We start from the raw sequence: 14,583 nt of genomic DNA on the forward strand, positions 1-14,583 counted from the left end.
CTTGCAAGTGGGACAAGTGCTACACCTCCCCTACACTCCTCCCTCACTACCATTCAGGCCCCCAAACAGTCCTTCCAGGTGAGGCGACACTTCAGCTGTGAGTCTACTAGGGTTATCTATTGTATCCTGTGCTCTGACTGCGGCCTCCTGTGTATTGGGAAGACCCAATGTAGATTAGGAGACCGCTTCGTCAAGTACCTTCACTCCATCCGCCACAAAAAGCAGGATCTCCCAGTGGCCACCCACTTCAATTCCACTTCCCATTCCCATTCCGATATGTCAATCCATGGCCTCCTCTACTGTTGCAATGAGGCCACACTCACATTGGAGGAGAAACGTCTTTTATTCCATCAGGGTAGCCTCCAATCTGATGGCATGAAGGTCAATTTCTCAAACTTCTGTAATGCCCCCTCTTCACCATTCTCTATTCTCTTCCATCTCTCACCTTATCTCCTTACCTGCCCAACATCTCCCTCTGGTGCTCCTCCACCTTTTCCTTTCTACCATGGTCTTCTGTCCTCTCCTGTAAGATTCCCCCTTCTCCAGCCCTGTATCTCTTTCACCAATCAGCTTCCCTGCTCTTTATTTCAATGCCCTTGCCCTCTCTTGGTTTCACCTACCATCTGCCACCTTTTCCTTCTTCCTCCCCTCCTCCCCCTCCTTCTTACTCTGACTTCTTCCCTATCTTTCCGGTCCTGATGAAGGGTCTCGGCCCAAAACATCGACTGTTTACTCTTTCCCAGAGATGTTGCCTAACTTACAGGGTTCCTCCAGCATTTTGTGTGTGTTACTTTGGATTTCTAGCATCTGCAGATTTCCTCGTGTTTGTGAACCTACTAAGCGGTACTAAGCTGTGGGAGGAAACCGGAGCACCCAGAGGAAATCCACACGCTTCACGGAAAGATATTACAGACAGAGGGCGCCAGACCTCCGACACCCTGGGCAGTCGCTAACCTCTACGCTACTGTGGTGCCTTAGTCGACACAGCTAGTATGCACACACAGCAATCTCACAGATCGATGAACCTGGTATTTGTTGTGGTGGTTGATGGGAGATGAATGTTGCTGACGGTACTCTGAAAGAGTGATGTGGATTCTCCTAAATTGGTTTATTATTGGTACTGTAAAAAAGCTCTGTTTACATGTTGCCCATACAGACTCTTTCCTCACATCAGCACATCGAAAAAGGCAGTAAGTGAATAGAGTATACAGCGGTGTTACGCTTACAGCACAGGCAGGCAATAGGATGCAAGGCCATAATAATAGATAGTGAGTAAAAGAGCCCATCTTATCACATACACCATGTCCACTCAATAGTCTTATGACAGTGTGATAGAATCTGCCTTCAGTCTGGTGGTACAGTACGTTTTCAACTTCTGCCTGAAGAGGGTATGTTCAGTCTGGCTGTTGCTTACTTTGCCGAGGCAGTGAGAAACGCAGGCAGAGTCCATAGTCGGGAGTCAGGCTGATTTCTGTTGTGTGCTAAGCAGTGTCCTCAGCTGCCACCCAAGGAGTGAAGCATCTGGATAGGATAGTTCTTGTGGTACATCAATAAAAATAGGTGAGGGTTGATGGGGACATGACAAATGTCTTTATCTTCTGAGGAAGCAGGTACTGGTGTACTTTCTTGGCCCTGGCATTTACATGGTTGGACTATGACAGGCTACTGGTGATGAACCTGTAGCTCTCAACAACCTCAATCTCAATAGCACTGATGTAAACAGGAGCATGTGTACTGCATGTTTCCTGAAGTCAATGACCAGCTCTTTTGTCTTGCTGACATTGAAGGAAAAGCTATTGTCATGACACTATATTCCGAAGCTCTTTTCTCCTTCTTGTACTCAAACTCATTGTTATTTGAGATTCAGCCCATTACTGTGGTGACATCTGCAAGTATATGGATGGAGATCTGGCCCACCGGACAGGTCCCCGTCTTGTCTCTCATCCAGGTCAACTTGGTCTGGAAGTCCATGCCCTGGAAATTCTTTCAAAGGGTGTAAGTTTCCATACACCACATCATAAATTGTAGCAATAATGCATTGTTAATTTGAAAATGTGCCTTGTATGATGAATCATGCAAAATTAGCATTTGACTAGTAAATGCAGAACTCACAGGAGATAAAATGGTCACTGTACATCAACCACTTGATGCATTTCTTATGTAATTCCTTCATATGTATGTAGTAATATGTGAAGTGATACTTCACCTGGGTCTGAACAGAAACCATGTCTGATCAGCAGGGGAAAAATATCTTTGATTAAAGGTAAAGAATAAATGACAGGTTTGCTATTGAGAATTCATATCAGTCAGCAGTGCAAACTACTACAACATTTGAGCATTCTTGAGGTGAAGCCTTCTGAACAGGTTTCAGAGGTGGTGGCCTTGGACCTCCTGCACCTAGAGAGAACAGTAGGCAAAGGGCCAAGGTCTTCAGTTTCCTTCAATGGAGTGGCAAAGCGAGGAGGAGGGAACTGAGCAACTGGAGGATGCCCATACCATCACAAGGAGGATGTGAAGCTCCACACAAACATCACTGCTGGTTAGATTTTATTTCAGATCACTGGAGCTCTGAGACAATTTCTCTACTAACTGTGCCACTAACTTCTCTACTAACTGTGTCCTTGGGGAATCATTCCTGGCAATTTGCACCCTGGGCACTCTGCCTCTCTTATTAATTTTAGTTGAGCACTTTGTAGTCACTGGATAAGGCATCTCCTGAGATGGCCATCTCTTAAATCAAGCTGTTGAAGTGATTGTTAGAAAAACAAGGTGCTGAGCCTGATGTTAAAATGTTCCCAAGCTGCACAGCGGACCAGTAATAGCTGGAGTCATCACTCACTTTCCCATTGAAAGCTGCAAGCATTACTGGAATGAGGACAGGGCAATTTCAGCTGGTGCACACTCTTCTTACATAATCACAGTTAGATGAAGGAAAAGCTCTCAATATTGCCTCTGTAGCACCTAATTATTCACACATGGTGCTTGTGAAAAGTTCCTGAAAATCAGAAATAATAAACGGAGATTCCCATTCAGTGCCAAAGACCTCCCATTGTATCAGACTGCTTTGTCAAGTAGAGTTTATTGTCTTGGGCACAAGTACGGTCAGGTACAGGTACAGATACAATACAGAACATAAAATACACCATACCATGAAGAAAAAATACAGTGCCAAACAAGACATTAGTGCAAAAAAAAAGCAAGTCCATGGTAGGGGAAGAGGTGGTCCATACTGGTCTATTTCTGAGGTAGGATTGGGAAATCCAATTCCAAAAAACATATGGCTAAATAAGAAATGGTTAGAGCAGGAATCACATCATGTTCAATATAGCAAATGGAAGAAGGTCCACAAGCAATGAGTTTGCACCCCAGCTCACTGACGTCTTCACGGACATCTCCAATACTTCACTCATCCAGGCTGCTGTCCCCACCTACTCAAAGTCAGCCACCATCATCCCTGTACCAAAGAACTCTGCACCTTCAGAACTAAATGACCACCACCCCATGGCACTGATGTCAATTATCATGAACTGCTTTGAACAGCTGATAAGGACACATATGAAAAGCTCCATTTGTACCACATTAGACACTCACCAATATGCTTACTGACAGAACCACTCTACAACAGGGGCCATAGCACCTGTCATGCACTTTGCCCTGACACTACTAGAAAACAAGGACACTTAACCCAGAATGGAATTACTACATAGCAAGAAGTGCAAGTGATATGCTGCTTCACCTGAAAAGACTGTTTGAGACCCTGGATGGGAGGCAAAGTTCCCTCTAAGATGTGTGTGTGTGTGTGTGCGCGCACACGCCCGCATACACATATTTAGCTACTAGCGCACAAAGGGATTTAAACCGCACACAAAAGTTTGTCACCTTCCATCTTGTTGGCATGTTAAGTATATTTCACGATCGTACACAATCACATTACCTTTTCCGGTTTCTGATGCAGACGGTGTTGACAATGAGGAGTTTGCAATGATTCATCTACAGATTTTAGAACGGTCTTATTTATACTGTTTTTATTGAAGAAATAATTCACGCACGTTGTTGTCACTGGGCAAAAAATTGCACAGCATAAGATTTTTGTACACACTGGTCATTACAAATTAGAGGGAACATTAGTGGGAAGGGAGGAGGTGAAAGGAAAAATATTCCAAATCTTGCAGTGGCAAAGGTGCTGGGCCAGGGTCATGTAAGCTCAGATATATTATCACTGAAAAGTCCAGAGTATGTTAGAGGGAGAGATTAACATAATGCCTTACCGCTTTGGCTGTGACCTAGGAATACTTATTCCAAAACTATGTTGCGGAGCAAAACTTTCCCTCTCGTGAGTTCAGCAAAAATCTACCGGTAGCATTGGCAAGATTCAAGTCTAAATATATCTCAGACATCTCACTGACTTTCTGTCATTATACAGGAAACTAATATACCTGCTGAGGGTGCTGCTTTGACCTTTCACGTTATGACACAATTGTGGTTCGTTTGCAAAATGAGCCTCAGACGCAATAAAATATCTGAGTAATTACCGCATTTTGTGAAAATGTTGTGATACCGGAACCGATTTATATACTGCCTCACTAATGAGGTTTTTTTTCATTAAATTCTATAAATGAATGTATATTTGTGCACAAATATATGTGTGCATGGAGTTAAAATACGAACTTGCCTAGTTCATATGCAGTTGGGAGCCAACTCTTGTGGTCTGTTGGTGCTGCCAAACTGTAGAACAAGTAACGAGAAATGTATCACTTCACAAAACATAAAATTGACTTAACCCGTGCTCAGGAATTTTATTTCCTCATTTTTCACTGAGACACCTTCTCACCATTGTCTTCCAGCCTCAAGCAACATGCACCCGTCTTCAAGGTGATCTTTAGCTTTAGTGGTCTGGAAGATTAGCAGTTCTTTCTCTCTCGGGGGGAAAGCATTTCTTTGAACCCTCCTATTTAAAGGACTAGTGTTCCGACTGCTGCTTGTCCTCACTGAGATTAGTGACTTCTTAAAATCTGAGACCTTACATATAAACTTCATACCTTCATATATGCCTTAGATGCCTTCATACTCTCTCTGTGAAAGTCACTCTAATTTTGCAAGTCTCAGTATTACTTATTTCGTTTTATGGAGATACAGTGCAGACCAGGCCTCTCCGGCCCCTCAAGACACACTGCCCAGCAACCTCTGATTTAATCTGAGCCTATTCATGGGACAATTTAAGGAGACCAATGAAACTGCCAACCGGTACGACTTTGGACTGTGGGAGGAAACCGGAGCTGCTGAAGGAAACCCATGCGATCACGAGGAGAATGTACAAACTCCTTATAGGCAGTGGTGGGAATTGAACGCGGGTCACCTGTACTGTGGAGCGCTGTGCTCACCACTATGCTACTGTTCTTCCATCTCTCCACTGGAGTAGACAGAGTGTGCTCATGCTTTTGTCTGCAGTGCAGGTTTTGATGAAGTACTGGTCCCTTTGGCCATGATTTCCTTGGTAACTTTCCGACAGGAGTGTTGTCCAAGAGAATCCTCGTGGCTCTCTCATGAAAAGAGCATTTCTCCTGCAGGCACAGCTGATCACCAGCCTATCCAGCTCCTCCTGAACTCTTGCAAACACTCTTGCAGGTACACCTGGAGCATCCGTTGCACAGTCACAGCAATCCCCCGCAGAGACCAGCGTCCCTGCATTGGAAAATGGAGATAATAAATTCTGTGGAACATTTCTTGCTTATGTTTGAGGGAGGGAGAATGACGTCTGTCTGTATCTATCCAGAACCTTGCCTGAGAAGATTAACTAGATGGAAGGAGCCAGCAAAATGTGTGGTGTTCTAATATGGTAAGTTTACGAATAAACTCTTCTCAGGTTTCCAGTCGGCTACAGCTATCAATTATAACTGACTTTTCAATGACGAACTCTGCCATCTTCTTCAGGGATGATGCCTGGCCATGTCTAGCCCGTAGTTTGTCCCTCCTGATTGGTTGGTCCTCATCCAGTCAGGTTTCTGCTCTCCCTCCTTGTTTACAATCAAATTCCAGTTTTTCCTTTGTCTTTGTTAAAATTCTTTTTTGTCTAGCTTTATTTCAACGGCTTCCTTTACCAGGCAGTCCCAAAAGCCATTGACGCAGCACAGTAGTTTTGTATCATTGAAGTCAATACAATGGCCACTGTGAATGCAGTGCTCTGCTACCGCCGATTTCTCTGGGTGCCCCAGACAGGTACACCTCCTGTGCTGCCTGATACAGGTTTCCACTGTGTGTCCTGTCTGGCTGATATCTGCGGCTCCACATTCACAAGGAATCCTTTAAGTGCCAGCTCACCCGAGCCCAGGTCATTTTTGACCCGAGCCCAGGTCGTCTTTGACCCACATAAGCTGTGATTTGAGCTTCCTTATGGGTTTGTGGATCCTGGTGATCCTTCCAGAAACTGTGGAAACTTTTTGTTTTGCCGGTGGGGGGAGGGGGGATTGTTGCTCGCCGCCGCTTACGCACAGGAGGGGGGAGCTGGGGGGGACTTTGGGGTTCTCACGTTTAACTATCGTTCATTCTTTGGGACACTTCTCTGTTTTCGTGGATGCTTTGCAAAGAAAAAGCATATGAAAACTGCCCAGCATATTATCGGCACCCAATTGCTCACCAAACGCTGCCTGGACAGGGCGAAAAGCATTATTAGGGATGCATCTCACCTGACCCATGGACTTTTTACTCTCCTCCCATCTGGTGTGCACTACAGGAGCCTCCGCTCCCGCACCAGCAGGCACAGGAAGAGCTTCTTCCCTGAGGCTGTGACACTGCTGAACCTCTCATCACAACACTAAGCAGTATTGCATCCATATTGTACTGTCTCAGTCCTTTCATATTTGTGTGCTGTAGCACTTTTTTTATTCGCAGTTATTTTGTAAATAACACTATTCTTTGCATTTCTGATCAGATGCTAAATGCATTTCATTGGCTTTGTATCTGTACTCAGCCCAATGACAATAAAGTTGAATCTAATCTAATCTAATATTGTATACTTTCTCTGACATTAAATTGAACCTTTGAACCTTTGAAATATAGGGAAGATAAGTGGTAGTGACGGGTTGTTAGATTTCCTGTTTTCCTGGTTTTGACATCAGCCTTTTTAAGGGCCTGATTTATTTTCTTTACCTTGTAGCCATTCTGTAGGAACATCTTACACACGTCCAGCATCTACAGTATCTTTCCGATAGTAATCGAGAGAGGAATTCATCTGTCATCTACCATCAATATGCCTGTACTATTTGGACTATTGTGAAAGCTTGTGTCATAGTACAGGCATAGACACCTGGTGCAGATAAAGGACTGTGTTCATGCAATGCTATCAAAGATTTCACCCTCCAAATTGTAGATTTCATTGTAACATTCAAGAGAATTGTCTATAACTTCAAATTCTTCATAGGTCCTAACTTGTTGAAGTAGTGAAATAGTTTCATTTTCACTCCTGGCCATTTCTGGCATCTCCAAGGCTGAATGCTTGAAACTGCAGTGAGAAAAACAGTTCAGTATTGTCTAGTTGATTATCTTTTGCCAACTATCAGTGACAAAAGTTATTGCTTTTTGGACACAAATACACACTATTTAAAAATCGTTCACCCTAAGCATGGTGCTAGTTAGAACCTGCTCGGTGTCTCCTGTGGCGCTTAAGTAGCAGATTTTCCCAAATAAATGAAGGGAATGCCAGCAATTTTCTCAACTTGCTTTTGTTCTTTAAGAATTGTCCCAAATAAGCGGCTGCCCGATTAACCGATGATGCAATTAACCAAAATTCACTGTACCTACACTAGAGACAATGGAGAGAAGGTTCACCTGATTGCTTCCTGAAATATGGGATGGTTTATGAGGAAATGTTAAGTACATTGTGGTCGATACGGGTTACAACTTGAAAAAGTTGAAAGGGCTGTTAAGGAAGTGTATTTGCCTTCATTATTCAAGGGATTGAGGTCAAGAGATACAAGTTGATGTTGCAGCTTTATTAAGCAGAAATGGCCAATACGAAAGGGCATAATTTTAATGTGATTGGATGAAAGTATAGGAGAGTGTCAGAGATAATATTGCTTACACAGAGAGTGGTGGGCGCGCAGAATGCCTGACAGGGGTGGTGGTTGAGGCCATTTAAGAAATTCTTAGATAGGCACATGGATGATAGTACTCAGTGCTGAGTATTTTGGATTGGATGAGGATATTGACATTGCTTATACCGGCTTCCAGCAAAGACATGTTCCTGCTATTTTCCAATGCCATGAGATGCCTACATAGACCTAGTCTCACACACCTATTGAAGGGCAGTGATGACTATTGCCCAATGAATCATTAAGTTTAGCACCAGGTTTGAGGTCTTCATCTCGAATATCCTTTTCCTTAATCAACCAAAGACTGTACTTGTGCATTGAAAGAAATGTTGAATCTCCTCAATGATAACTACCTTCAGCAGGGTTTGCTCCAACACTTGGATGATGATAGTCTTTTTACAGGGTCATTATGAACCATTATACTTGATGCAGCAGGAGTAAGGTGGTAGAGCTCCTTTGTCTTGTGGATGTTGAGTGCAAGGCCACCTTTTTGTATGCTTTGATGAAAGTATTACTGATGGCCTGCAGGTTGGCCTGTGATTGTATGCAAATGTTAGCAAAATCTGTATACAACAACACAACTAGAGAGGTTTAAGTGAATTTGGTTCTGGAGTGTGATCATTACAGGTTGAACAGTTCTCCCTTAGCTCTGATGACTAGTTCCATTCTCTCTTGAAGTCTTTTGGAGATGAGGGACAACACTGCAGTAAGGAAGACTGAGAAATGTATAGGGCCAACATCACAGATTTAGTTGACACTGCCAATCCTTGTGTAGTGTTCTCAGTAATATTAGATGGACTGTTACCTGTTAATTGCCTATTACAAAATGGCTTCTCTGAAGTGTTAAGATAAAATGGTTTCTCTTACTGTTAACTGCTGAGTAAGGAGTTCTCTGTGGGAGCATGTTTGGGTTAAAACTCTCCCTGGACAAATGCCAGTTCTGCAAGATATCTGTTAGCTATGTTGGGCACATAATCTGATGCGATGGAGTAGATACAGACCCGACTAAGATAGAAGCGGTGACTACGTGGCCAAGGCCCCAGACTGTGAGCGCTCTGCACTCATTCTTGGGTTCTGTGGCTATTATCAGAGATTCATGAAGGGCTACGCCAAAGTGAGTCATCCCTTGAACCAGCTTCTACATGGTTACCCCCCGGGGCAGAAAAGTAAAAGGGGACGGGAGACTGGAGACTATCTCAACCCGTCGGAGCCCTTCAGACAGAGGTGGGATGCAAAATGTGAGGAGGCTTTTAAATCACTGAAAGAGTTACTGACCCAGGCACCGGTGCTGGCTTTTGCGGACCCCCAGTTACCCTATGTACTACACACCGATGCCAGCCGAAAGGGATTAGGGGCCGTCTTGTATCAAGATCAGGGTGCCGGGTTGAGACCTGCAGTGTTTGTCAGCCGGAGTTTGTCGCCCTCCGAGAGGAACTATACCACCCACAAGTTGGAATTCCTGGCATTGAAATGGGCGGTGGTGGATAAGCTGAGTGATTATCTCTACGGGGCCAAGTTTGAGGTGAAGACAGACAACAACCCACTTACTTATATCCTGCCGTCGGCGAAACTGGAAGCTACAGGCCATCGGTGGTTGGCGGCCTTGTCGTTGTATGATTTCAACCTCAGGCTCAACCATCTGTATGCAGGAGGTAAAATTATGCGGTGTAACAGGAACACTTTCCTTTGAAAGGTGAGGAGCATTCTTAAATAAACCACAGTTTGTACTCCCTTCTTGATTCAGTCTGCACTAAAAAGTCTCAAAGGGTGAAAATTAATTTGTAAATCTGTAACAAGCACAAAAAATTGAAAAGATAATGCTAATGCTGGAAATCCGAAATAAAAATAGGAAATGCTGGCCATTTCAGGTTCAGTAATACTTCATTGGAATGGGTGCTGGACCTGAGGCATTAACTTCCTCTTTCCACAGGTGCTGACTGACCTGCTGAGCTTATCCAGCATTGTCACCTTTTGTTATACATTATAAATCTAAACAAGCACAGTTTATGTCATTATTTAGGATTTTCTTATTATAATTGAACATGAAAAATATTCACATGACTGTTAGCGTAGTGCCTAAAATAAAGTAAATGTCGAAGTTCAAAGTAAATTTATTATCAAAGTACACATTGTCAATCCTGAGATTCACCTTTCTGCAGGCTCACGCAGTAAATCCATAATAGAAAAATAACCATAACAAAATCAACGAACTTAATGGGCGTTCAACCAGTGTGCAAAAGATAACAAAACTTGCAAATACAAAAATAAATAAATAATAAGTAAATAAATAAGCAATAAATGTTGAGAACATGAGATGAAGAGTACTTGAGAGTGAGACCATAGATCGTGGGAACATTTCAGTGATGAGGCAGGTGAAGTTGAGTGAAGTTTCTCCTTTGGTTCAAGAGCCTGATGGTTGAGGGGTAATAACTGCTCCTGAACCTGGTGGTGTGAGTCCTGAAGCTTCTGTACCTCCTTCCTCTTGGTAGCAGTGAGAAGGGAGCATGACCTGGGTGGTGGGGGTCCCTGAGGATTTCCTGCAACAACACTCCTTGTAAATGTCAACACTCCTTGTAAATGTGTTCTCCAAGACACTTCTATAGAAGTTTGTCAGGTTTTTAGATGTCATGCCTAATCTTCACAAACTTCTGAGAAAATAGATCACTGCCAAATGCGTAGGTGCTATATGCTATTACAGAAGCAAGTAGTTACAAAACAGATTCTAACTAGCCTAAACCATATTTTGTTTTTTTTCATGCACAATATGACAGAAAATAAAACTGCACAATGTCTTTTTATGGTAACTTTACCAGTACCTACAAAATAAGCTTTTGGTGTAATGGAACAGTTAGTAGTTTCGATTGGGTGTATCCGAACATGGTTTCGATCATATGGCTGTGGGCTGTAATGATGCTGCCTTGTGGTTGCCTGAATTTTTAAAGGAAGTGATTCTTTAACGTATTTTTTCAAGCTTGTGTGTTTTGATGCATTTGCAAATGAACTCACTACTTTCTGGTTCTTTCCTCATTTGACCCAGAGGATTCACTTCTACAATACCTGAGTGATGATAAGGTTCTGATCATTCAAGAGGAGCCTATGACACAGAGGGACAGCAAGAGAGACACAGGCAGGAGATCAAGGAGAAGGAAGAACCCAGGTAGTCCCAGCTACCCTATTAGTCCCTCTGTACTGACAGCCCCAGTGAGACTCGAGCCCACTCCCCAGGAGATCTTGAACTTTCCACTGCCTGAAAGCAACACGGTGCCTCTCTACCATGTAAGTTCTAAAGTCAAATTGTTGGTTTTATTTTCCACTTTGTTTCTTGGACACAAATTTAAAATGTTACGTTTTGATATTAAGCTTAGCAAAGGGTTCATGTTCCATGCATTTTAAAATGCACTCCACAGTTCTAGTTGTAATTTATATGCAATCATTCAGGAATGGAATAACCCTATTCATCGGGAAGAATAGCTTAGACAGAAATGGCTTGAAAAGGTAGTTAAACTGTTTTGTTTAATACCAATGGAAGTAATTTAAAACAGAAAAGGCAGATATTATTCCTATCAGAGGCAATTTTATGTTGTTGGTCCCCTTAAAAAATTCCCAAAGGAAAACTAAGCACTGCCTTAGCTTCCCTTTCTGCATAAACTGTGTATAAATCCTTATTGTCTCTTCGTAATAGCCATCCGTTACATAGCAAGCGTTGCTGGTATTAGGTGCATCTTAACTTGAGTTTTTAATAGTCATTCAGTAATTTAATTGGCTACACAATAGTCTCAATTGTTTTTTAGAGCAAATATTATTTGAGCTGTCAAGATATACTTTGTTGTGCACATGTGGCTGATTTGTGGCATTTAACATTTTTGCAAAACTCTGCTAACACCTCTGTCGGAAATCTCTCTTCTCCAGGTCATGGTTATATGTTTTAACTGATTTAAAAAGAATGTAGTGCTTTGTAATTTACCCCAGAATCAACAGCTGCAGAATTATTGTAGTCAATGACCTACCAAGAACTTAGCTGTGAAGCCCATTTGTCTAGCAAACTAAGAAAAGGTAGCTTGGGATTATGATTGTGAAGAGCATGTGTTCACGTAACTGCTAGCAATAGTGTTTTTGAAAACAAATAATTGTTTTAACCAATACTGCCAATTGTTATACATTGATTTGTCATATGACATTAATATTTCAACTGTATTCCATGGTCCGAAAGGGTTCTTTAAAAGACTAAACAGGGAAGAACAATATATTTGCTTATAAGTGAAAAGGAAACCATGAAATTCAGAGACAGAAGGAGTTTGGGTGATGCATTGCTAATTTGGGAGACGTCTGAGATGTCAGAATGTATATACAGAGCCTTGGAAATGTATTCAGCCCCCAAACCTTTGTTCACATAAATGAGTATTACAACCACGGATTTTGATCAATTTAACTGAGATTTTTATTTGTGAATTGCTTGCTCCTTTTTTCACAGCAAAGCCCAAAAAACAGAGAAAATTGTAAAGCATGAAAAACTAAAAATTCAGAACTTGAAATGTCAGCAGGTTAAAAGTATTCATCCATCTTTGCTCAGTGCTTAGTTGAACCACTTCTCACAGCTATTACAGCCTGCAGTCTTTTTGAATAAACCTCTATTAGCTTTGATGTGATGGAGTAAGGTTTTACCATTCCTCCTTGCAAAATTGTTCAAGCTGTGCCTGGTTAGTTGGGAGTAGTGGTGGATAGCAATCTTGAGGTCTTGCCAGAGATGTTCGATCGTTAAGATTGAGACTCTGACTGGGCCACTCAAGGACATCAATTTTCTTCATTTGATGCCACTCCATGGTTGCTCTGGCAGTGTGCTTTGGGTCGTTGTCCTGCTGAAAGATAAACTTTTTCCCCAGTTTAAGCTTTCTGGCAGGTTTTTATCCAGGATCTCTCTGGATTTAGCAGCATTCATCTTCCCATCAAGCTTGACCAGACTTCCACTCCCTGCTGCTGAAAAGCATCACCATAGCATGATACTACGTCCACCATACTTTACTGTCAGGATGGTGTTATCTGGCTGATGCACACTATTAGATTTACACCACACATGTTGTTTAATGTTGAGGCCAAAATGATCCACTTTAGTCTCATCCGACCACAAGACCATCTTCCATATTGTTACAGTATCTTCTACCTGACACTTTGCAAAGTCTTTACAGGCAAAGATATGTTTTTTTTTAGCCGGGTCTTCTTTCTTGTCACTCTTCCATAAATAACCTTTTTGTGTAAGGCCTTAGAGATTGTGGAGCTAGCAACTTCACCCCCAATTGAAGTCACTGACTTCTGCAGCTCACTTATAGTGACTTATGGTGTCAAAGTATATTGCACCTGAGGAAAGTTAGTGTAGTAATTACAAAAGGAATGAATATTTTGTCAGCCTCTCAATTTTTGTTTTTAATTTTTAGTAAATTGTTGACAGGTTTTGGAATCTTTTTTCATTTGACATGATGCATAATGTTTTGTAGATTAGCTCAAAAAATCCTACTTCAATATATTTTAAATTTAGATGCTGAGACAGTAAAGTGTGAAAGTAGTTGTGGGGGATGAATACTGTCAGGTATTCATGGAATACCTCTAAGAAAAGCTTGAGAGTTTGTTGCTGTCACTGTCAGTCTACGGGGAAATTTCATTTTTGCTGACATGCTGTTATTTACAATCTATTTCTTGCCAGCTTCTGTTTTGTATAATATCTGTCAGATTTTAGAACCACTGACTTATCACTGTACTCTGCACCTTTTTAATTCATAGTTCAATATCTTACTCTGAAACAACAGCTAATGCTGATCATCCTCCTCAGTGCTATTTTTGGAATATTGCTATTTTTAGGTTGGCTGCTGTGTTTTCCTACAACAGTGACCTCAAAAAGCACTGATTTTAAAACTCTCTAACACATTCTAAAGCCATGAAGGTTAATGTATTAACACATTGCAGAAGAAGACTCTTTGAGTATAATATTATATGTTTTTACTTTTCATTTGTTTATTCGATTAACTTTGCAAATTAAAGTTGAATATGCTTCCAGTGCCTCTTCAGCCAGGCAATTCCAGTTCGTACCAACTTACCACAGAAAGAAGGAAAGCATCCTCATGTTACTTTCCCCTCCATAGATGCTGCCTGACCTACTGAGTTGCTCCAGCATTTTGGGTGTTGCAGAAAGTCATAGAGTTGTGTACCACTAAATGTGGCGCTTCAGCCCAACTTGTCCTTACTGACCAAGGTGCATTCCTGAGCAAGTCGGCATTGTCTGCATTTGGCCCATATCCCTCAGAGCCTTTCCTATCCCAATATCACGCAATTGTACCCACCCCTACTCTCTGGCAACTTATTCCATGTACCCAGTGTCATCTGCATGAAATACCTGCTCCACAGGTCCCCCTTCATCCTTCCCCTCTCACATTAACCCTACTCCCTCTAGTTCCAGTTCGTTCTGTATTGAGAAAAGAACTGTGACCATCCTCCTCACCTATATCCC

The 14,583-nt window shown here is 42.1% G+C and overlaps 1 protein-coding gene across 1 annotated transcript in view; it reads left to right on the forward strand.

The window, feature by feature from the left end:
- Window positions 1-14,583, forward strand: part of si:ch211-26b3.4 (connector enhancer of kinase suppressor of ras 2) — an 841,707-nt gene that overhangs the window by 602,059 nt on the left and 225,065 nt on the right. The window contains exon 12 of the mRNA XM_063060466.1: window positions 11,125-11,363. Within this exon, the coding sequence (XP_062916536.1) occupies window positions 11,125-11,363 (239 nt within the window). The remainder of the gene's footprint in view (window positions 1-11,124; window positions 11,364-14,583) is intronic.

This window comes from Mobula hypostoma, chromosome 10 (genome assembly GCF_963921235.1).
Source record: "Mobula hypostoma chromosome 10, sMobHyp1.1, whole genome shotgun sequence".
Lineage (NCBI taxonomy): Eukaryota > Metazoa > Chordata > Chondrichthyes > Myliobatiformes > Myliobatidae > Mobula > Mobula hypostoma.